This window comes from Trachurus japonicus, chromosome 18, assembly GCF_045865225.1.
Source record: "Trachurus japonicus isolate A0001 chromosome 18, Traja_1.0".
Lineage (NCBI taxonomy): Eukaryota > Metazoa > Chordata > Actinopteri > Carangiformes > Carangidae > Trachurus > Trachurus japonicus.
Genome location: NC_140924.1, coordinates 6,519,501 through 6,541,330, shown reverse-complemented (window position 1 = coordinate 6,541,330; position 21,830 = coordinate 6,519,501). Strand labels below are relative to the sequence as shown.

General features: G+C 40.8%; 1 protein-coding gene across 1 annotated transcript; it reads right to left on the bottom strand.

Annotated features, from left to right (window-relative positions):
- Nucleotides 1-2,822: 2,822 nt before the first annotated feature.
- Nucleotides 2,823-20,595, bottom strand: LOC146968532 (uncharacterized). Its single transcript, XM_085759256.1, has 13 exons — nt 20,369-20,595; nt 17,918-18,109; nt 16,998-17,184; nt 16,256-16,371; nt 14,300-14,541; nt 12,894-13,008; nt 11,271-11,512; nt 9,613-9,695; nt 9,414-9,529; nt 6,733-6,968; nt 5,518-5,597; nt 4,504-4,816; nt 2,823-3,576 (listed from the first exon to the last, which is right to left on the bottom strand). Exons 1-13 carry the CDS (start codon nt 20,580-20,582, stop codon nt 2,845-2,847), a joined length of 2,868 nt encoding a protein of 955 aa, XP_085615382.1. The 5' UTR covers nt 20,583-20,595; the 3' UTR covers nt 2,823-2,844.
- Between the last annotated feature and the right edge of the window lie 1,235 nt (nt 20,596-21,830).

The following is a 21,830-nucleotide window of genomic DNA, read 5'->3' as shown; positions in this document are numbered from 1 at the left end:
TTTTGTACTAATTAATTATCTAAACCTGAAAAGTAGGCCAAATGGTATATTTAAATAAATTATATTTGACATATAATGATAGTAAACCATGTAGATCTGTTTGTGGTATAAAAAAAACACAAAAGGTAAAACTGAGTCAGTGGAAAAATAAATTTAATCCAAACATCAAAGTGACCGCACGCAGGTCGAGCAGTTTGAGACGTTCACATGATCAAAAAAACTAAACCAGACGACAACATTCAGAATCATTGGCCTCCATCTTTGTTTGTCACTGCATTGTGAACTTTATCTCTTCTCTCCGAGCGAACGCTTTGTTAGGAACACCTGCTTCTCTCAGCTTTTTTTTTTTTTTTTTTAAACGAATGAAACACAAATCCATAAAAACAAATGTAAAAGTTTTGGTAGAAACAAACCAAACAAAAACATCAGTTAAAATGTTAACACTACTTTAAACTGTAAACTTTTCCAGAAGCATTTTTTTATGTTACCGAACTTGAAATTTAACACTCAGGAGCTTGTGCACTAAAAACATTTAAACCTTCATTATGTAACACTTGTTCTCTCTTTCTTTTTTTCCTTTTAAATTGGTACATCTAGTTAACGCTCCGACCTGAGAGTCCCTGAAGAGCAAAATACCACAAACGTTGGACGTAGGAATCTTTTACTCAAACCAGCCGACCACAGATTTAATCATTCATTTTGTTTTCAAAGTTTACAAAAATCTAAATTTGATGTCAGCAACAGTGTTTTTCAGTGTTTAAAGGACAATTCCGGGCGAATTCAACTCGGGGCTGTATTTTCCTATCATTTTAGGTCTAAAAGAAGGAATCTGAAGATTTTCAGTTTAATCGCTCCTGTTGTGCAGTAGTTGTGTCTGTCCCCGCATCGCCACGGCAACGATGAATGGGAGCGGATGTAAGTTCCACTGCTTAGGCTGTTTCCATCCCTCAAAGCCACAATGTTTTTCCACAGGCAGCGTCAGATGGCTACTCAAACATGCACCGAGAAGTTTATTTACTTCAAGCAAGCCGACATGTTTGTAAAACTAGATCTAATTCAAAGTCTCCCGGAGTCTCGCGCGAGCCCGAAGTTGACGCTCGGTGTGTTCAGGTGCAGTGGGAAGCTCCCGTTTGCGTCAAACACAGGAATATCAACTCTTGTCTTGCTTGAAGTGTAAAAAACTTCCCAGACATGTTTAAGTAGCCACCTGACGCTGTCTGTGGAAAAAAATGTACACTTGAAGCAAGTAAAGAGTTGATATTCCTGTGTTTATGACACAAATGGGAGCTTCCCACTGCACCTGAACACACCGAGCGGCAACTTGGGTCTCGCGCAAGACTTTGAATTAGATCATCGAGTTTTACAAACATGTCGGCTTGCTTGAAGTAAATAAACTTCTCGGTTCATGTTTGAGTCGCCATCTGTGGCTTTGAGGGATGTAAACAGCCTAAGCAGCAGAACTTAACATCCGCTCCCATTCATTGCTGCCGTGGCGACGCGGGGACAGACACAACTACCGCAAAACAGGAGCAATTAAACTGAAAATCTTCAGATTCCTTCTTTTAGACCTAAAATGATATGAAAATACACCCCTGAGTTGAATTCGCCCGGAATTGTCCTTTAAACTGCAGCTACAGGAGTTACCGACATTTACAATAATTCTTCTTTCTCTTTTGATTTTTGTAGCATCGTCAGGCACCGCGGTGCAACATCAACATCTTCACTGACAAACTGTGCAAACAGAGAAAAAGATGTTTAAAAAAAAAAGTAAAATAACAATCACTGGACATTTTAAAGTTCTTTGAGACAGAATCTGAACGGAGATAAGAAACGTCTTTCAGTCGATTGACAAAATATGGAACTGTTCAGAACTGATGAGCTGCTTTTGGAGCATTTTCTGTGAAATAACAGCAAAACTACAGCGAGTCTAGACAAAATGAGTAATTAAAAAAATCTTAAAATGAGCATTGAAAATACATTTTTGTAAAAAATAAAAGGGTTTTTAACGCTTCAACCAGAGGCTCCACCCCCTGGCCTTTCAGTCGTCCAGGCAATGTTAAAGGGATAGTTTAACATTTTTGGCAAATTGGCCCATTGCCATAATCCCTATAGTCATAGCAGTAGGTTTGTCGTTACTTTTAATTGCCGGTGCAAGCTGTTTTTAGAACGGCGGAGCAGAGCCGTGAGCTGCTCAGAGCTAGGCTACGGAGGCTCATGGGATTTCTTGGTTTCCCTCATCAAACTCATCAAATACACAATCCAACAACTCCACAACGCTCTGGTGGACAAGTTGTGACCTGCACATTCACCACGCTATGAGATAATAACACAACGTTACCAGACAGAGTTGTTTTAGAGGGAAATTCAGGCAAAACCGCTGATGCGCGTTGCCTTCAGGGACAGTTTTTCATCAAGCAGACTCTGTATTTCCCTCTAAAACAACTCTGTGTGGTAACGTTGTGTTATTATCTCATAGCGTGGTGAATGTGCAGGTCACAACTTGTCCACCAGAGCGTTGTGGAGTTGTTGGATTGTGTATTTGATGAGTTTGACGAGTTTGAAACCAAGAAATCCCATAATGAGCCTCCGTAGCGTAGCTCTGAGCAGCTCACGGCTCTGCTTCGCCGTTCTAAAAACAGCGACAATTAAAGGTAACAAACCTACTGCTATGACTATAGGGATTATGGCAATGGGCCAATTTGCCCAAAATGTTGAAAAACTCTCCCTTTAACTGAACTGAACCTTGAAGAAAACGTTGTTACTTCAGTACTGTTTTGTATTAAACAGGAGGTCAAATGTTAAACGACTGAAATGAAACGTTGTGGACACAGTGACTCCGTCTTTTTACGCGGTGTGGTTCCTCATGTGCGTCACCAGCTTGGCTTTGCAGGTGAAGGTTTTGTTGCAGGTGCTGCAGCCGCTCGGCCACTGGCTGGTGTGTTTCCTCAGGTGCGACTGCAGCCTCTTGTTCAACAAGTACCGTTTGTCGCAGATGTCACACGCGTACGGTTTCTCCTCGGAGGAAGAACTCAGCGAGTGAGTCAACACGTGTTTGGACAAAGTCTGTGCCGTGGCGAACGACGCGTTGCACGTGCTGCAGCTGTGCGGTTTCTCTTCTTCCGCGAGCAACCCCGATTCGTGCTTCGCCCTGTGGAGTTTGAGCTTCTGCTTCGACATGTACGACTTCGGGCACAAGTCGCATTTGTGCGGTTTGTCCTTTACGTGGATCCACATGTGGCTGTTGAGCGTCCACTTCTCGGCGAACGCCTTGTGGCAGACCTTGCACTTGTGCGGTTTCTCCCCGCGGTGCCGCGCCAGGTGTCCGCTGAGGCCCGACGCCGACAGCAGCGACTTCCCGCAGATGCTGCAGCTGTGCGTCTTCTGGTGGCTCTGCTGCAGGTGGAGCCGGAGCAGCTCGGCCGACGGCGACTGCTCTCCGCACACGCCGCACAGCCGCGCCGCCTCGTCCACGTGCCTCCACGAGTGTTTGATCATCATCCGGGTGGAGCGGCGCGTGATGCCGCACACTCGGCACGCCAGAGGACCGTTGCTGCTGCTGCTGCTGTTGTTCAGCGCCTGAATGAATGAATGAATACTTTATTTCAAACATGTGAATAACATATTACACTTGAAGCACTAGTCGATAAAAACCTTTGTATGTTTGAAAAGGAGTAGGAAGAAGCATTAGCTTATTAATTCCTACCCCTTCTCCACCTAGTACCCAGTACTATAGACCGAATCATCTTGTTGTTTACATTCTACTTCCTGGTAGAAAACCAGCACGTAATTTGAATGAGATCAATAGTAACGAACGAGAGTTTAGCTATATATCATATTTTTCTCGCCCTATCACCGTTTAGACAAATTTGAAATGATTGAAGAAACATTACTATTTCTGTGTGTGTGTTTTGTGTTGCTATGTGTTGTATTTCTTATGTTTTGGGGAATCACAGTGTCTAGAAAGCATCAGTGGCTCAGCTGACAGGGACAGCTGATGGCGGTAGCTAAGCTAACGGTAGCTAAGCTAACGGCGGTAGCTAAGCTAACACCAGGACGTCAGCTGTTAAAACCCTCCCGTTGTGGGACACGACATGAAACTACTCCAGTTAGCTCAGTCATGTTGGAACTCAGATATCCGCTGGAGAAAATATTTTTTCATGGACCGTTTATTGAGTCACTGAGTTATTAAAGTTAAACAGGTAGCTAACCGTTAGCCCGGCTAATCTATGATAACCATGACTAATTACAAAAATGTGCACACGTAAATAGTAATGTTTGTCCAATCATTGGTTTTATAAACTTTACAAACATCAGATTAGTCTAAACGGTGATATAGTGACATGAAAAATTAGATATATATATAGCGAAACTCTCGTCCGTCACTATTGTTCTCATGCTGGTTTTCTACCAGGAAGTAGTTGTAAACAACAAGGAGATTCGGTCTTTAGGTTATCTTACTTCCTGTATATCCTGTTTTTTTTTTGTTTTTTGTTTTTTAAAAACCTGAAAATGAGACGAGCGGATCCGTTTCCTCTTCTTCCTCTGGACGTTGGAGTCAGAGTCGTCGTCTGGCTGCCGCTCCCGCTTCCTCTTCCGCTTCCTCTTCCTCTTCATCTTCTCCGGCTTCTCGTTCCTCAGGTTCTCGTCGGTCTTGGCCGCTCTCCAGTCGGCGTAGGCGACTTCCTCTACTTCCTCTTCCTCCTGATCCGTCCCGGACAGAGGCAGAGACCACAGGCTGGGAGTCTCCAACCACCCGTGTTCTTCATCACCATCACCATCGCCATCATCGTTGTAAGACACCTCAGTGTACTTGGGTCTGCGGGAATCGAACACAACACAGAGTCACAACACTTTATCTGAATCTCCGCTCCTTAAAGGGATAGTATCATTTTTTTAAAGTGGGGTTGTATGATCTACAAATAGCCCTTAAGTACTTTAATTGCAGTAGAAGACTCTCTGCACTCCTCCCGTTAGCAACGCCAGCCCATAATAGACCTGCCCAGAGATTTACAACATACAGTGTTGTGAATGGACCCAAAGAAACGGCCTATTTTCACGGCCTAAAAGAGGTTTTACCTGAAAAAAAATACACAGTTCCATTGTTCGCTATAATATAATTTTTTCCAGCCCTTCAAAGTGCAGGAAAAACACAGTTTTTATTTGGACCTAACCAACTCACGTATCCCTCCGCCCAGGGTTAGCGCCCGCCGATCAGCAGTTGGTTAGGTCCAAATAAAAACTGTGTTTTTCCTGCACTTTGAAGGGCTGGAAAAAATTATATTATTGCAAACAATGGAACTATGTATTTTTTTTTCGGGTAAAAACTCTTTTAGGCCGTGAAAATAGGCCGTTTCTTTGGGTCTGTTCACAACACTGTATGTTGTAAATCGGGAGGAGTGCAGAGAGTCTGCTACTGCAATTAAAGTACTTAGGGGCTATTTGGAGATCATACAACCCCACTTTTAAAAAATGCTACTATCCCTTTAATGTTTGTTAGTTCAGGTGTTGAGGACTCACATGACGCCGTGTCGGCCCCAAACAGATGTGGACGGAGAAGAATCCTGAGCTGCTGCTGTGTTTTTCTTTTTCTCTGGCGCCTGAAAGAGTTTAGTTACCAAATTACTAAAGGGATAGTTCAACATTTTGGCAAACTGGCCCATTGCCATAATCCCTATAGTCATAGCAGCAGTAGGTTCGTCGTTACCTTTAATTGTCGGTGCAAGCTGTTTTTAAAACGGCGGAGCAGAGCCGTGAGCTGCTCAGAGCTACGCTACGGAGGCTCATTATGGGATTTCTTTGTTGGTTTCCCTCATCAAACTCATCAAATACACAATCCAACAACTCCACAACGCTCTGGTGGACAAGTTGTGAGCTGCACATTCACCACGCTATGAGATAATAACACAACGTTACCACACAGAGTTGTTTTAGAGGGAAATACAGAGACTGCTTGCTGAAAAACTGTCCCTGAAGGCAACACGCATCAGCGGTTTTGCATGAATTTCCCTCTAAAACAACTCTGTCTGGTAACGTTGTTGTATTGTATTATCTCATACACTGCAAAAACTCAAAATCTTACCAAGAATATTTGTCTTATTTCTAGTCAAAACAAATCTAATTCAACCTAAAATAAGACTCATCACATTAAAAAGTAGCTTGTTTTTAGACACTTTTTACTTCTTTCATTACAAGCACAAAAAACTTGCTTTCACTGGCAGATTTTTCTACTTATTTCAAGTGAAAATTTGTTTGAAACAAGTGAAAATGATCTAAAAACAAGTTAATTTTTAGGTGATTAGTCTTATTTTAAGTGGAAAGAGATTAGTTTTGACTAGAAATGAGACAAATATTCTTGGAAAGATTTTGAGTTTTTGCAGTGTATGAGATAATAACACAACGTTACCAGACAGAGTTGTTTTAGAGGGAAATTCATGCAAAACCGCTGATGCACGTTGCCTTCAGGGACAGTTTTTCATCAAGCAGTCTTCCCTCTAAAACAACTCTGTCTGGTAACGTTGTGTTATTATCTCATAGCGTGGTGAATGTGCAGCTCACAACTTGTCCACCAGAGCGTAGTTGTTGGATTGTGTATTTGATGAGCTTGATGAGGGAATTAAAGGTAACGAACCTACTGCTATGACTATAGGGATTATGGCAATGGGCCAATTTGCCAAAAGTGTTGAACTATCCCTTCAAAGTTCGATGGAGGTTCATAGTCCAGAGAGGAGATACCTTGAGGCGGATGTAGATGGCTGAATGCTTGAGCGACCTCAGCGTCCGGTGGACTCCCTCGGGCGTCAGGTTCTCCATGGTCAGAGGGTACAGCGTGCGGCTGCGGTCGGACGTTAGGATGTCGAAGGGTTTGTCCCCGGCCAGCTGAGGGAAGGTGGATCGGAGCAGGTCCAGGAAGTCGGGCTCCTGCAGTCCACAAGGACACTTCAGCTCCTGCAGCGGGTACTTCCTGAACACTGAGAGAGAAGAGCAGCCGGTTGGTCAAAGCCAGGATCAGAGCCGCTAAACCTGGGCTAAGTTCTAAAAGCGGCTTGAGACGGACAATCACAGACGATCACATGTTGTAGGTGTAGCACTGCCTCTTATAATAACAAACAGCTGCAGACCGTGAAGGACCGGCCATAGGACCAGAACAACCGCCACATAATGACGTTGTCTTGTTGATGCAGCAGAGGCTGTGACACGGCACGGTGCGTCTGTGTTATTGTTGTTTTGATAGGCTAGTGCTATTCCCTCTGAGTCCGGGGTTAGCTGTTATCAACATCCGGGGTCTGTAGGTTGACCTACTGACCTCTGACCTGGATGATGTCATCTCTGAGCGCCGCGCGGCTCATTCTGATAATAATCATTCTGCTTCGGCATTCGGGTCCATTTTTATCTCAACTATCCAGAGCTTTAGTGAGTCCAGGTTGAGGAGAGGAAGCCTGTGGAAGCTGAACTTCATCCAGCTGCTCATTTTGTTCTGACAAGTCGGAAACACGCAGAAACCAACCGTAGCATTAGCAGTAGCAACAAGCTCAGAGATGACATCATCCAGGTCAGAGGTCAGTAGGTCAACCTACAGACCCCGGATGTTGATAACAGCTAACCCCGGACTCAGAGGGGAATAGCACTAGCCTATCAGAACTAAATATTGGTGAAATGAAGGAGTTTCTCTGCAGATAATGTGTTATTTAGAGGCTACATTCTGCTGCCCTGTAGACTCCATTATAGACCCTTTCAGAGAGTATAAACAAAGACAGGTGTGGCTCATTAGAAAACGCTCTGGTACACTAAATGGAATGGAGCCTTAATTAGTATCCTTGGTAACACCTGTATTTGTTTATACTCTCTGAAACGGTCTATTCATTAGATTCACATGACGTCACTGTGTTTCTGCGCCGCCATATTTGTGTCCGAATCAGGGCGATCTGGGCACAGATCACAGCGTCACGTTACCAGAACAAGTGGAGTAGTAGGAGGAAATCAGCAAGAGACCGAAAATTGACGTTATTTGAAAGATGCCAGGATTATACTGTGCTGTTGACTGTGATAGCAGTCGCCAAAAAAACCCCGGACTGCAGTTTTATTCCATCCCAAAAGATGTAAAGTTACAGGCAGAATAAATGGTTGACTGCAGGCAGTCTACTGTATCAGTGGCAGCATGGGCTGTGACAAGTCTCACAAAAAGAGGGGATTCACTTTTTTTTTTTAATAACATGGATATATTGAATTCTGCATTTTGATTACTTTCTTATTAATTACTCACTGATTCTGCATTTAGGGTCTTTTATTTCTGTATAACAGACCGTTGCTAAGTAAAACGGGCCGTTGCTAGGGACGCCGCTCTGATCAGCGGAGCAGGGCAGAAGAACTATCAAGGATTTTTACCTTGTGTTTCATTTTTACCAGCTTCAGACTAATTGTGATGTTAGAAAAATGACTTGTAGCTTGTTAGAGGGAGAGTGGAGGCTCTCTGCCTCCCTCACCGCTGCTGGAAACCAAACCTGCGATCAGAGCGGACAGAGCGGACGGGCCAGCGCAGTGTCACAGCTGTGACCAGCTGTGTCTGTGCCACCGCGAGTCCGTGACACAAACGTGTCCCGTATCGTAATCTCTTATGACAGACAGGACGACATAAATGCGCATATTGTAACATTTACATGATAATTCATCAATCTACTGATTGATTATCAAAAGCTCGTTGAAAACAACTACACACGAGTCGACCGAGAGGAGGGTGAGGAGCAAACAGCGGAGAAGTGACCGGACTAAGGACTTTGATCAACATTACGTCTCAAATTAATTAATTAATTCATAAACTGTGTAGGATAATATAGGGTTTGTCTGTTGTTATAGAGATATAAACCCAGACAGGATGTATGAAACCCTGTCACTTTGTCAAGAAACGGTCATTTCATCCTGCGGTTTGCATGCTGTCATATGAGGAGACCTGTCAAATCAGACACAAACAAGGCGGCGGTCCCTTCGACGTGACGTCACTGCAACCCATGAATACGGATATACGCGCCTCTCGGCTGGAGCTCATTTCATCACAACCACTTGTAGTGACACCAAAGTTATCTGGGGGAGGAAATGATCGGATTTTATGCTACAAATAAGGTCCAGGTTGTATAATAACTGTAATTATCCTTTTTTTTTCCAAAAGCCAAACATCCCTAACTTTTTGTGAGTAGTGTAAGTGTTGGTTCACTGCGCTTGTGATCGATCACACTGATCCTCTAGATCAGCGATTCCCAAACTCCAGAGTATCTTCTGTGCCCGACCCACACATGTAACGTCACTCTCCACGACTCTAACATCTGTGAACGTTTCCAGCCGACTCTCACTAAGACGTGAGATATTTACTGAGCCCATAATATCCCAGCTGCTGCACGTCGTCGCCGCTACTTCCTGTTTACCTCTGGCCGAGAGCACGTTGACCTTCGGGTCCTCCAGAACCCTCAGACTGAGATCCACGTAGTCCTGTGGGGGTCTGGTCCTGGGTCTGCCCGGCCCCCTCCTGTCAGACTGAGCACTGGGAAACAACAACAACAACGTCAGACTGTGAGATGAGGAACTGGTTCGTCGTCGTTGGTAACGGTTGGTTGTGTTGGTTACCTGGTGTTTGGTCTGGGAGCGTTTTCAGCAGCAGCGTCTTTTCTTTGAGGAACACGAGTTAGTCTCATGTGTTTGTCAAAATGCTAAAAAGAAAAAAGAAACAAGTGAATAAACAGACGACACTTTTAAAGGAATAGTTCACCAAAAAATAAAGTTCAGTCATTATTGACTCAAAAGTGCATCTGGAGACCCGGGAGGCCGGTTCCTAGTCCAACCAAAACTTTATATGAGAGTAATAGACCGAATCGCCTTGCTGTTTACATTCTACTTCCAGGTAGAAAACCAGCACGTAATTTGAATGAGATCAATAGTATCGAACGAGAGTTTAGCTATATATATAATATTTTTCACGCCCTATCACCGTTTAGACAAATCTGAAATGATTGAAGAAACATTACTATTTCTGTGTGTGTGTTTTGTGTTGCTATGTGTTGTATTTATTCAGTTTGGGGGAATCACGGTGTCTAGAAAGCATCAGTGGCTGCAGCTGACAGGGACAGCTAACGGTAGCTAAGCTAACGGCGGTAGCTAAGCTAACACCAGGACGTCAGCTGTTAAAACCCTCCCGTTGTCGGACACGACATGAAACTACTCCAGTTAGCTCAGTCATGTTGGAACTCAGATATCCGCTGGAGAAAATATTTTTTCATGGAGCGTTTATTGAGTCACTGAGTTATTAAAGTTAAACAGGTAGCTAACCGTTAGCCCAGCTAATCTATGATAACCTTGACTAATTACAAAAATGTGCACACGTAAATAGTAATGTTTGTCCAATCATTGGTTTTATAGACTTTACTAACATCAGATTAGTCTAAACGGTGATATAGTAACATGAAAAATTAGATAAATATAGCGAAACTCTCGTCCGTCACTATTGTTCTCATGCTGGTTTTCTACCCGGAAGTAGTTGTAAACAACAAGGAGATTCGTTCTATAGGACCTGACACAAAAACGTCCATAAAGCTACACAAAAACCATTTAATATTCCTCCACACTGCTCGTCCACTGCAATCCAAGTGTCCTGAAGGGAGATAGTCCAGAGTTTACTGGAAACAACGTCATTTAGGACATTTTTTTCCAGTAAACTCTGGACTATATCCCTTCAGTTGAGTTGAGTTTCCTATCCCAAAGGGCAATTCTGTTTCTACAGCTGACCACCACACCACAATCACATACACAAGCATACATACAATTGAGGAGGAAAGTGCAAGAACGGTGCAAAATTGAGATCAGGTAAGATAAAGTACAAAAATATAATAAATACATAAGTAGGGCAATATACGTAAAAACACATTGTCAACAACAGTACTAAAAACTACAGCTTCAAGCCAGCTGAGTTTTTAGTACTGTTGTTGACATGTGTTTTTAAGTATATTGCCCTACTTATGTATTTAATCCAGGACACTTGGATTGCAGTGGACGAGCAGTGTGGAGGAATATTAAATGGTTTTTGTGTAGTTTTATGGACGTTTTTGTGTCGGGCACTGTTGACTATAATATAAAGTTTTGGTTGGACTACGAACCGGCCTTCCGGGTCTCCAGATGCACTATGAGGAATAAAAAACTATTCATTTCATTTTTTGGAGAACTATTCCTTTAATAACAGACCGAAAGTTTTTTTTTTTTTTAACTTCATAGACCAGGATGGGACTCGGTACCTTCAGGCGGATGTACAGCGCTGACTTTCCAGCGCCGATGGACTTGATGGTCTTGACGATGGTCTCGGGCGTCAGCGGCGCCGCCACCAGAGGCCTCAGCGTCCGGTTCTTGTCGATGGTGAAGAAGTCGAAGGGCTTGTTGCCGAGCAACACGGGGAAGGTGGACCGCAGCAGGTCCAGGAACCCGTCCTGCTGTAGACCCCGAGGACACTTCAGCTCCCGCATCGGCCACTTCCTGAACGCTGGAGCACCGAGAGACCACGTTCAAGAAATGTTCACTTAGGTAAACCTGCTGTCTTTTAATATGTAGCACTTGAATAAACATATTTTCTATTTCAGGAGAAGACTACTTAGGTAAACCAACATTAAAGGAGAATTCCGGTCATTTACTAAGTAACATGTGTTTTTACACTGCAAAAACTCAAAATCTGTCTTATTTCTTGTCAAAATGTCTCAAATTTTAGTCAAAACTAATCTCTTTCCACTTAAAATAAGACTCATCACCTAAAAATTAACTTGTTTTTAGACAGTTTTCACTTGTTTCAAACTAATTTTCAATTGAAATAAGTAGAAAAATCTGCCAGTGAAAGCAGGTTTTTTTTGTGTTTGTAATAAGAAAGAAAAACTTGATCCACTGTCAGATTTTTCTACTTATTTAAAGTGGAAAATTTGCTTGAAAAAAATAAAAAATTGTCTAAAAACAAGCTACTTTTAAAATGTGATGAGTCTTATTTTAAGTATAATTAGATTTATTTTGACTAGAAATAAGACAAATATTCTTGGTAAGATTTTGAATCTTTGCAGTGTATCACGTAGCTCTGTTTCCTCTAGCTTCTAGGGTAGACCTTACTAGTCGACTGTCGAGAAAAAATGCGAGGAAAAAAATGATTTTGTATGGGAACAAAAGCAGTTATATTCATACTGATGCTTTTTTCCCCATCAAAAATATTTTTTTTCCTCCTAAATCCATGTTTCCCTCGCATTTTGTCTCGACAGTCGACTAGTAAGGTCTACCCAGGAAGCTAGAGGAAACAGAGCTACGTGATAAAAACACACGTTAACACTGCTCTCTCACATTAAAAGGGATAGATCAACATTTTTGGCAAATTGGCCCATTACTATAATCCCTATAGTCATAGCAGTAGGTTCGTTACCTTTAATTGTCGTTGCAAGCTATTTTTAGAACGGCGGAGCAGAGCCGTGAGCTGCTCAGAGCTACGCTACGGAGGCTCATTATGGGATTTCTTGGTTTCCCTCATCAAACTCATCAAATACACAATCCAACAACTCCACAGTTACCAGACAGAGTTGTTTTAGAGGGAAATACAGAGACTGTTGATGAAAAACTGTCCCTGAAGGCAACGTGCATCAGTGGTTTTGCATGAATTTCCCTCTAAAACAACTCTGTGTGGTAACGTTGTGTTATTATCTCATAGCGTGGTGAATGTGCAGGTCACAACTTGTCCACCACAGCGTTTTGGAGTTGTTGGATTGTGTATTTGATGAGTTTGATGAGGGAAACCATTTCCTACGGTCGCACTCGGGGACTTATAGAGCTGTAGAGCTTTCTTAGAAAATGACCGTAATTCTCCTTTAAGTCAGAAGTAAACCTACAGCACGTACCCACGGGTATGATGACTGATATCTTGGGGTCGTCCAGGATGCAGATCCTGAGATGCAGACCTTTGGTTGATGAGTGAGCAGCAGATCGTCGAGTCTTCTTAGGAACTGGAAGAGGCTGAAACGAGACACTACAGGTGAATAGGGGGAAAAAATTAACTAACAGATATCACCATGAAACTTCCCAAGTTTATCACTGACATTAAGACAAATATTTGATGTTTAAATATGTAAATGAGGCAATATCTAATGAAATATGCGCTAATTTGCATATATTTCCAGAATGGAAATCTGAACAATGGATAAAGCTACTTTCAAAATTTTTGTTTTATTTTGTTGACATATTAGAGTCAGAAGTTTTTACAGAGGAGGATTTTGGATATCTCTTTTTATCACTCTGTAAATGAGAAAATACTGTCACCAGCCCTTTAAAAAAAATCTAATTTCACCCTGTTTTTAGGAACAAAATGTTGTATAAATGAGGCTGTGAATGATATATCAACAATCCCCTCTGTAAAAACCTTCAGGATATAGACAGGGATCAAAGTGGAAGGTTTGGTGTCTGTAAGTGCTGCAGAAGTGGAGATTTCTAGCTCAGAGTCTGAGTCTGAAAAACTCATTTTGAGAAAACGGCCTTTAAAGACTTGGACTGTAAAATTACATAAATTGTTAATGTCAATCGTACATTTACGATTGGTTGTGGATACGGAGAAGATGACAATTTTTGGAGCCTACATCATTGTTCAGGAGAGAGAGATTTACAATGACACCTGACATGACATGGGTCAGACTAACTTTTGGTGAATTTAGGAGAAATCTACCGACGATAGAAGACAAAATGAAGTAAAATAAAAACCTTAATGTGGATTTTCTACCATTTCTTTCGACTTTTCTGAAAGAATACATCTTTCTAATTCAATTAACACAAGATTAAAATTAATTCAGTATAAATGGTTAATGAGAGTTTATTGAAAAGGGGACCCTGATTCACTGCCTATGGGAATGCTCTAAAATATTGGTATTTTGGGAAAATGTAGTTAAATGTAGAAGGAGTTGATAACTTGTCTTGGACTGGAGAGATTGACATACATTGTTAAAGGTAAACAGGAGGAGTTTGCTTGTATTTGGGAATCTCCTAAATATTTATTTAATTTACTCCATTAGTCTGATGTCTGATGTCACTGTCCATTTGCTTTTTTATTTTATTTTTTGGTCTGTTCGAGGGGATATGGGAGAAAATGTTTGTACATTTAATGTTGAGTTTGAAATACATTTGAAATTTCAATAAAAAATATTGTTAAAAAAAAAAAAAAGAATACATGTTTCAGAAAGAAAAATAGCCCAAAATCTCAAAATTGATCAGTGCATGAAAAAACTGTGTTTTTGCCTGTAGTGTCTCGACTCGGTACCTTGAGGCGGATGTAGAGCGAGGAGTTCCCGAGGCCGTTGGACTTGATGGCGCTGCAGATCTGCTCCGGCGTCAGAGTCTCCACCGTCAGAGGCCTCAGCAGCCGAGTCCTGTCCGACCAGAAGGTGTCGAAGGGCTGGTTGGCCGCCAGCTGGGGGAAGGTGGAGCGCAGCAGCACCAGGAAGTCGGCCTCCTGCAGTCCACAAGGACACCGCAACTCCCGCCTCGTGCACGCCTGAAACACTGGAGCAAAGTTTCTTTTAGTGGGTAAACTGCTTTTTAGGTGGTAAACTGTTCATACTTGTATCACCGGTGGTTCTCAAACTTTTTTTTTACATCAAGGACTCCAAAATTGACACAAATTAGACCACGGACCCCCATTTAATTTTTGAAGCAAACACCAGAAATACACAAACAATCAATGTACGCTTAAATTACGCGTACATTTTTGAAAGATTCTAGAGAAATTTCTGGAAAAAAAAGTGGTAGCCTACAATTTCTCAAAAAAAGTTGAAACGTTTCTAGAAAAAAGTGGTAAGACTAAAAAAAAAAGTTTCAGATTTTTTTTTTGAAAAAAGTGGTAAAATTTCTAAAAAAAAAAATTAAAAAAAGTTAAAAGTTTGAGAAAAAAATGGTACAATTTCTCAAAAGAATTCTAGAAAAAGTGGTAAGATTTCGCAAAAAAAATGTAGAAAAATGTGGTACAATTTCTCTCAAAAAAAGGGGTCTTGAAAAAAATAATAACAAGTAAAAGAGAAAAATTGAGAAGAAACTGGTAAAATTTCTCAAAAACAATCTAGGAAAAGTGGTAAAATTTCTAAAAAAGAAAAAAAAAGTCAAACAATAATTAAAAAAGTGGTAACATTTCTATTAAAAAAAAAGTTTTAAAGTTTTTTTTAAAAATTGAGAAAAAACTGGTAAAATATCTCAAAACAATTCTAGAAAAAGTGGTAAGATTTCTCAAAAAATTGTAGAAATATGTGGTACAATTTCTCAAAAAAAGGGGTAAAATTTCTTGAAAAAAAAAACTAAAAAAGAAAAATTGAGAAGAAACTGGTAAAATTTCTCAAAAAAAAAAGAAGAAAAAAAGGCAAACAGTAATGAAAAAAGTGATAATATTTCTGAAAAAAAAAAGTTAAAAAATTCTAGGAAAAAGTGGTAAAATTTCAAGAAAAAGTTGGGGACCCCCTTGAACCCTTTCAACCCTTCCACATTAAGAACCATTGACATTTACTTTAGTTAGATAGTTTTGTTGTACTGGGTATACTGAAGTATTTATGCATTTTCAATGGGTATACTGAGTATACCTGAGTATCACATAGACTACACCAATGGTTCTCAAAGTGGGGTCCGGGGCCCCCCAAGGGTCCTTGAGAGGGTTCGAGGGCGTCCCCAACTTTTTCTTGAAATTAAATTTTTTGGGGGAGAAATTTTTACCACTTTATCATTATTTTACCACTTTTTTCTAGAATTTTTTTTAAACATTTTTTTTTAGAAATGTGACCACTTTTTTTCTAGAATTTTTTTTTCTATTTTTGAATTTTTTTTACCACTTTCTTTCCAAAATTGTTTTTGAGAAATGTTACCACTTTTTTCTAGATTTTTTATTTTTATTTTATTTTTTTGAGAATTTTTACCACTTTTTCCTAGAAATGTTTTAATGTTTTTGGAGAAATTTTACCACTTTTTTCCCCCCAGAAATTTCTCTACAATATTTCCAAAAATGTACGCCATTGGGCCTAATTTGAACGTACATTGACTAAAAAAAGTTCTTTAGTCTCAGAACAAATATTTGTGTATTTCTGGTGTTTGCTTCAAATTTGTGGTGGTCCATGGTCTAATTTGTGTCAATTCAGGGGTCCTTGGTGTAAAAAAAGTTTGGGAACCACTGGACTACACCACTGCGTTGGAACCAGTGTAATTCATTTCTCTCTGGGTCTCTGCTGTAAAAACGAACCTTTGGGCGACAGCATTTCGATGGCCGAGTCCTCCAGGATGCAGATCCTGAGGTCCACGTTGCGGCGAGGTCTGCCAACGCTCCTCCGCTCAGGCTGAACTGTGGGAGGCGATGACCTGAAAAAATGAATTAAAAATAAAATAAATAAAGATCAGCATCTGAGTTAGAAACATCCCAGATCAGACCACGACGTAGTGAAAGTTTAGTTTAGTTTAGTTTATTAGTTTAATAAGGGACAGTGTGCAATTACATTAATCATTTGCAGGAAAAAATGAAAAGATGGTTGCGCCAGATTTAGCTCACAGCTAATTTCCATCTGTAGTCCCTACACATAACATAAAAATGATAAAATACACAGAATTACACAGACCACAAGCTACTATACGAAGGTGAGGCATAAAAAGACACAATTAGACAATAGACAACACATTAGACAATAATGAAACATGTATGAGGTAGGCAAAGTGCAAAGTGCTCATAGCAGCAAGATGTTGATTGTTATATATGTGTGGTGGGAAAAGTGCAAAGTGCTCATAGCAGCATGATTATTCATAGTATGATAATGATAATAGTAAATAAATATGGTAATAGTGAAAATAAAACATAAGTGTTGCAACAGTGGCAGAGGTAATACCAACGATGGTAATTCTCAGTTACAAAAAATTAAAAAAAAAAAGACCAGCTATGGTAATGTGACAGATGTATTTGTGGATATCAAATGAATAACAGTGACCAAAGTGACCTTGAGGCTTCTTCATAATCCAGCTCTGAGATCTGATCCTGATCCACTATGGGGGTCAGCACCAGCTCCTCCTCTTCCTCCTCCTCCTCCTCCTGTTCCTCCTCTTCCTCTTCTTCCTCCTCCTCTTCATCATGCGTCTCCACCCCGGTGTAGCAGAGGAGCGCCATACTCCCGTCATCCTCCACACCTGGACACCAACTCACACTTTAATCACCTGTTTTCACCGGACTGAGAAACTGAAACTGGAAAATTGGCCCATTGCCATAATCCCTATAGTCATAGCAGTAGGTTCGTTACCTTTAATTGTCGGTGCAAGCTGTTTTTAGAACGGCGGAGCAGAGCCGTGAGCTGCTCAGAGCTATGCTACGGAGGCTCATTATGGGATTTCTTGGTTTCAAACTCATCAAACTCATCAAATACACAATCCAACAACTCCACAACGCTCTGGTGGACAAGTTGTGACCTGCACATTCACCACGCTATGAGATAATAACACAACGTTACCACACAGAGTTGTTTTAGAGGGAAATACAGAGACTACTTGATGAAAAACTGTCCCTGAAGGCAACGCGCATCAGCGGTTTTGCATGAATTTCCCTCTAAAACAACTCTGTCTGGTAACGTTGTGTTATTATCTCATAGCGTGGTGAATGTGCAGGTCACAACTTGTCCACCAGAGCGTTGTGGAGTTGTTGGATTGTGTATTTGATGAGTTTGATGAGGGAAACCAAGAAATCCCATGAGCCTCCGTAGCGTAGCTCTGAGCAGCTCACAGCTCTGTTCCGCCGGTCTAAAAACAGCATGCACCAACAATTAAAGGTAACGAACCTACTGCTATGACTATAGGGATTATGGCAATGGGCCAATTTGCCAAAATGTTGAACTATCCCCTTAAAAAAAAATGAGGTTTTTTTTCTTACTCATCTCAAACTTTTGCTGCTGCTGCTGCTGCTGCTCCTCCTCTTCTACTTGGAGTCCGACTTCATCTCCATTGAGTCCGACTTCATCTCCACCTCCATCTTCATCTCCACCTCCACCTTCATCTCCAACTCTGACTTCAGACGCCTCCTCTGGTATCGGCTCGGAGATGGGAATCATATATTCGTCATCATCTGGATCAGAGGATATAATTAATATATAGATCATTTCCTTCAAACTTTACAATGTAAATGTGCATCGTTGGCACTATAGATTTGTTTTGGTACAAGATGCAACAATAAATCACGTCATAACTTAGTTTTAAAGGTACATTGTGTAGGAATTCCTCCCATCTAGCGTTGCGGTTGTATTTCGCAAGCAACTCAGTCGTATTTTTCATGCTGCATTCACGTGAATTGGGCAGACGGACGACACGTAACGGCATAAACAAGCCTCTATGTAAACAAGTGGTCCGTCAGCAAGAGGCAAAACAACACACGTGACAATATGTTGTCATGGTGATGTCGTATTGTTTACCTGACCCACGTTTTACCGGCTTTCTCTGGACTTCTGTGACTAAAATGACATCTGGTTTGTTAGCGACCGCCGTCTGCCCGACTGCAGGTGAATGCAGCATCAGTGTAACGCTCCATTCCTCCTCACTGCACCGCCTTAAGTACACGTCAGTTTGTTAAGATTAATGAAAAACATACTTTTGAACAAAATTGTCGATTTTTGTGAATGGGTTAGTTACACAGTGTCCCTTTAATGTTTTTGCAGTTTACTTTTGTAGCAGCCGAAGTAACGAGTGCAACAATAAGATCACAAAAGTATCAATAGTTGTTGTGTAAAGTTTCCATATGTTGCTGTTTTTCACCGCCAGATGTTTAAATTAACAGCTTCATGGACGGAGTTCAGCAATGATATTTCCCGGAACAAACTACCGACCGGTTCTCTCCACTTTGAGCGGCGGCTGCAGCAGAGCCTCCAGCTGCCGGCTCCTCTGCAGGTTTTAAACGTACATTGTGTAGGAATTACTGCTGCATTCACGTGAAATTGGGCAGATGGCAGACGGACGACAGCCGCTGCACGTAACGGCATAAACAAGCCTCTATTTAAACAAGTGGTCTGGCTTTCTCTCCACTTCTGTGACTAAAATGACATCTGGTTTGTTAACGACGGCCGTCTGCCCGACTGCACGTGAATGCAGCATCAGTGTAACGCTCCATTGTTACCATTGTTGAACGAAATAATCGATTTTCATGAATAGCCTACATAACAGGAGAAGTTACAATGTCCCTTTAATGTTTTGCGGTTTACTTTTGTAGCAGCCAAAGTGAAGAGTGCAACAATAGGTTGTTGCGTAAAGTTTCCATATGTTGCTGTTTTTCACCGGTCAGATGTTTAAATTAACAGCTTCATGGACGGGGTTCAGCAATAATATTTCCCCGGAACAAACTACAAACCAACAACAGAAGTTATAGACATCTGGTTTGTTACCGACGGCCGTCTGCCCAACTGCACGTGAATGCAGCATCAGTGTAACGCTCCATTGTTACCATTGTAGAACGAAATAATCGATTTTCGTGAATAGCCTAGAATCCTAGATAACAGGAGAAGTTACAATGTCCCTTTAATGTTTTTACAGTTTACTTTTGTAGCAGCCGAAGTGACGAGTGCAACAATAGGATCACAAAAGTATCAATAGGCTAGTTGTTGTGTAAAGTTTCCATATGTTGCTGTTTTTCACCGGTCAGATGTTTAAATGAACAGCTTCATGGACGGAGTTCAGCTATAATATTTTTCGGAATAAACTACAAACAAACAAAAGACAAAAGTTTAGACTCTGTGGTCCAGCAGCACCGACCGGGTCTCTCCACTTTGGCTGCAGCAGAGCCTCCAGCTGCTGGCTCCTCTGCAGGTTTTAAACGTACATTGTGTAGGAATTACTGCTGCATTCACGTGAAATTGGGCAGACGCACGACAGCCACTGCATGTAACGTCATAAACAAGCCTCTATGTAAACAAGTGGTCTGGCTTTCTCTCTGGACTTCTGTGACTAAAATGACATCTGGTTTGTTACCGACGGCCGTCTGCCCGACTGCACATGAATGCAGCATCAGTGTAACGCTCCATTGTTACCGCGGTGACTATGGGGGGGATTACTGATTAATGAAAAACGTACTTTTGAACGAAAGAATCGATTTTCGTGAATGGATTAGTTACACAGTGTCCCTTTAATGTTTTGCAGTTTACTTTTGTAGCAGCCGAAGTGACGAGTGCAACAATATCACAAAAGTATCAATAGAAAGTTTCCATATGTTGCTGTTTTCCACCGCCAGATGTTTAAATTAACAGCTTCATGGACGGGGTTCAGCAATAATATTTTCCGTAACAAACTACAAACAAAGAAACAACAGAAGTTCTAGACTCTGTGGTCCAGCAGCACCGACCGGGTCTCTCCACTTTGAGCGGCGGCTGCAGCAGAGCCTCCAGCTGCTGGCTCCTCCAGCCGGACGCCTCCTCCTCGTAGCCGGCCAAGGTCCTCTCCACCACGGCGAAGATCTCCTGCGCCGCCGCGCTCAGCCTCTCGCTGATGACCAGCCGCAGGATCTCGGCCTTGGGGTTGAGTCCCACTCCCACTGCGTCCGCGGCCTCCGGCTCCATGGCGGCACCGCGGGTCCAGCAGCTCGGGCTTCTGGGCACCGAGAGATAGATACACGGAAAAAGAAACAAACTGGCGGGGAATGATTCGAGCGGATGTTGGTGCAGCCACAAATACTGTCCGACTAGAAACATCCACTGTCTGGGGCGGAGAACACCAACACCCATTGAGACCAGACGGACGGTAGATGGCGCTCTAAGCTTTATTATAGGACTGGTTATTCTAGGAAAGCAGTGATTCACTTTTACTTTCACATTTCTTCTCTCACTGGTAGAATTTCTAAATATAAATTCACATATTCACACGTCATATACAGTATTTGTTTTGAATTTGATATTATTTGTACAATAATTAGTATTGGTAGTAGGCTACATAATAGTATCTATCTATCTATCTATCTATCTATCTATCTATCTATCTATCTATCTATCTATCTATCTATCTATCTATCTATATATATATATATATATATATATATACATGTATATATATATATATATATATATATATATATATATATATATATATATATATATATATATATACACACACATTATAAGCTTCTTTTCCCTCCTTGTAATCACCAAATTAATACTATCTTTTTATATATTTTTAAATAAATAGGTGAGGTGATTGTATTGGCTAAGTAATATTATTTATTTAAAATTCATTTTACATCAATTCTTTAAAAATATTTTCTTAAAATTAATATATTGTTTCAATTTTATACTTATCCAATCTCTTTTTACATGAACGCGTCATGTACAGTATTTGTTTTGCATTTGATATTATTAGCACAATTGGTTCGTATATTCTATCTACATTGTAAGCTTTTTAATTTCTTTGTAATCACCAATATTACAGTAATACTGACTATCTTTTTTTCAATAACTGTACTCTTATTTATGCAATGCTTTATTGAATTTATGTATCTTTAAATAAATAGGTGAGATTGTATTGGCTAAGTATTATTTATTTAAAATTAATTTTATATCAATTCTTTAAAAATATTTTCTTAAAATTAATATATTGTTATCCAATCCAATCTCTTTTTACATGAACATTTGTAAAACATCTTATAAACAACAAAGTTACTTGGTGATGATTGAGAATAATATTTTTTTCAAGTTGAATCAGTAGAATTTCATCCATCCAACAGAAAACTACATTTTATAACAAAAAACTATCAATTTTATCAGAATTGTTTCAACGTCTGATCACGTTCCTCATTAGATAAAAGAAGGTATCGG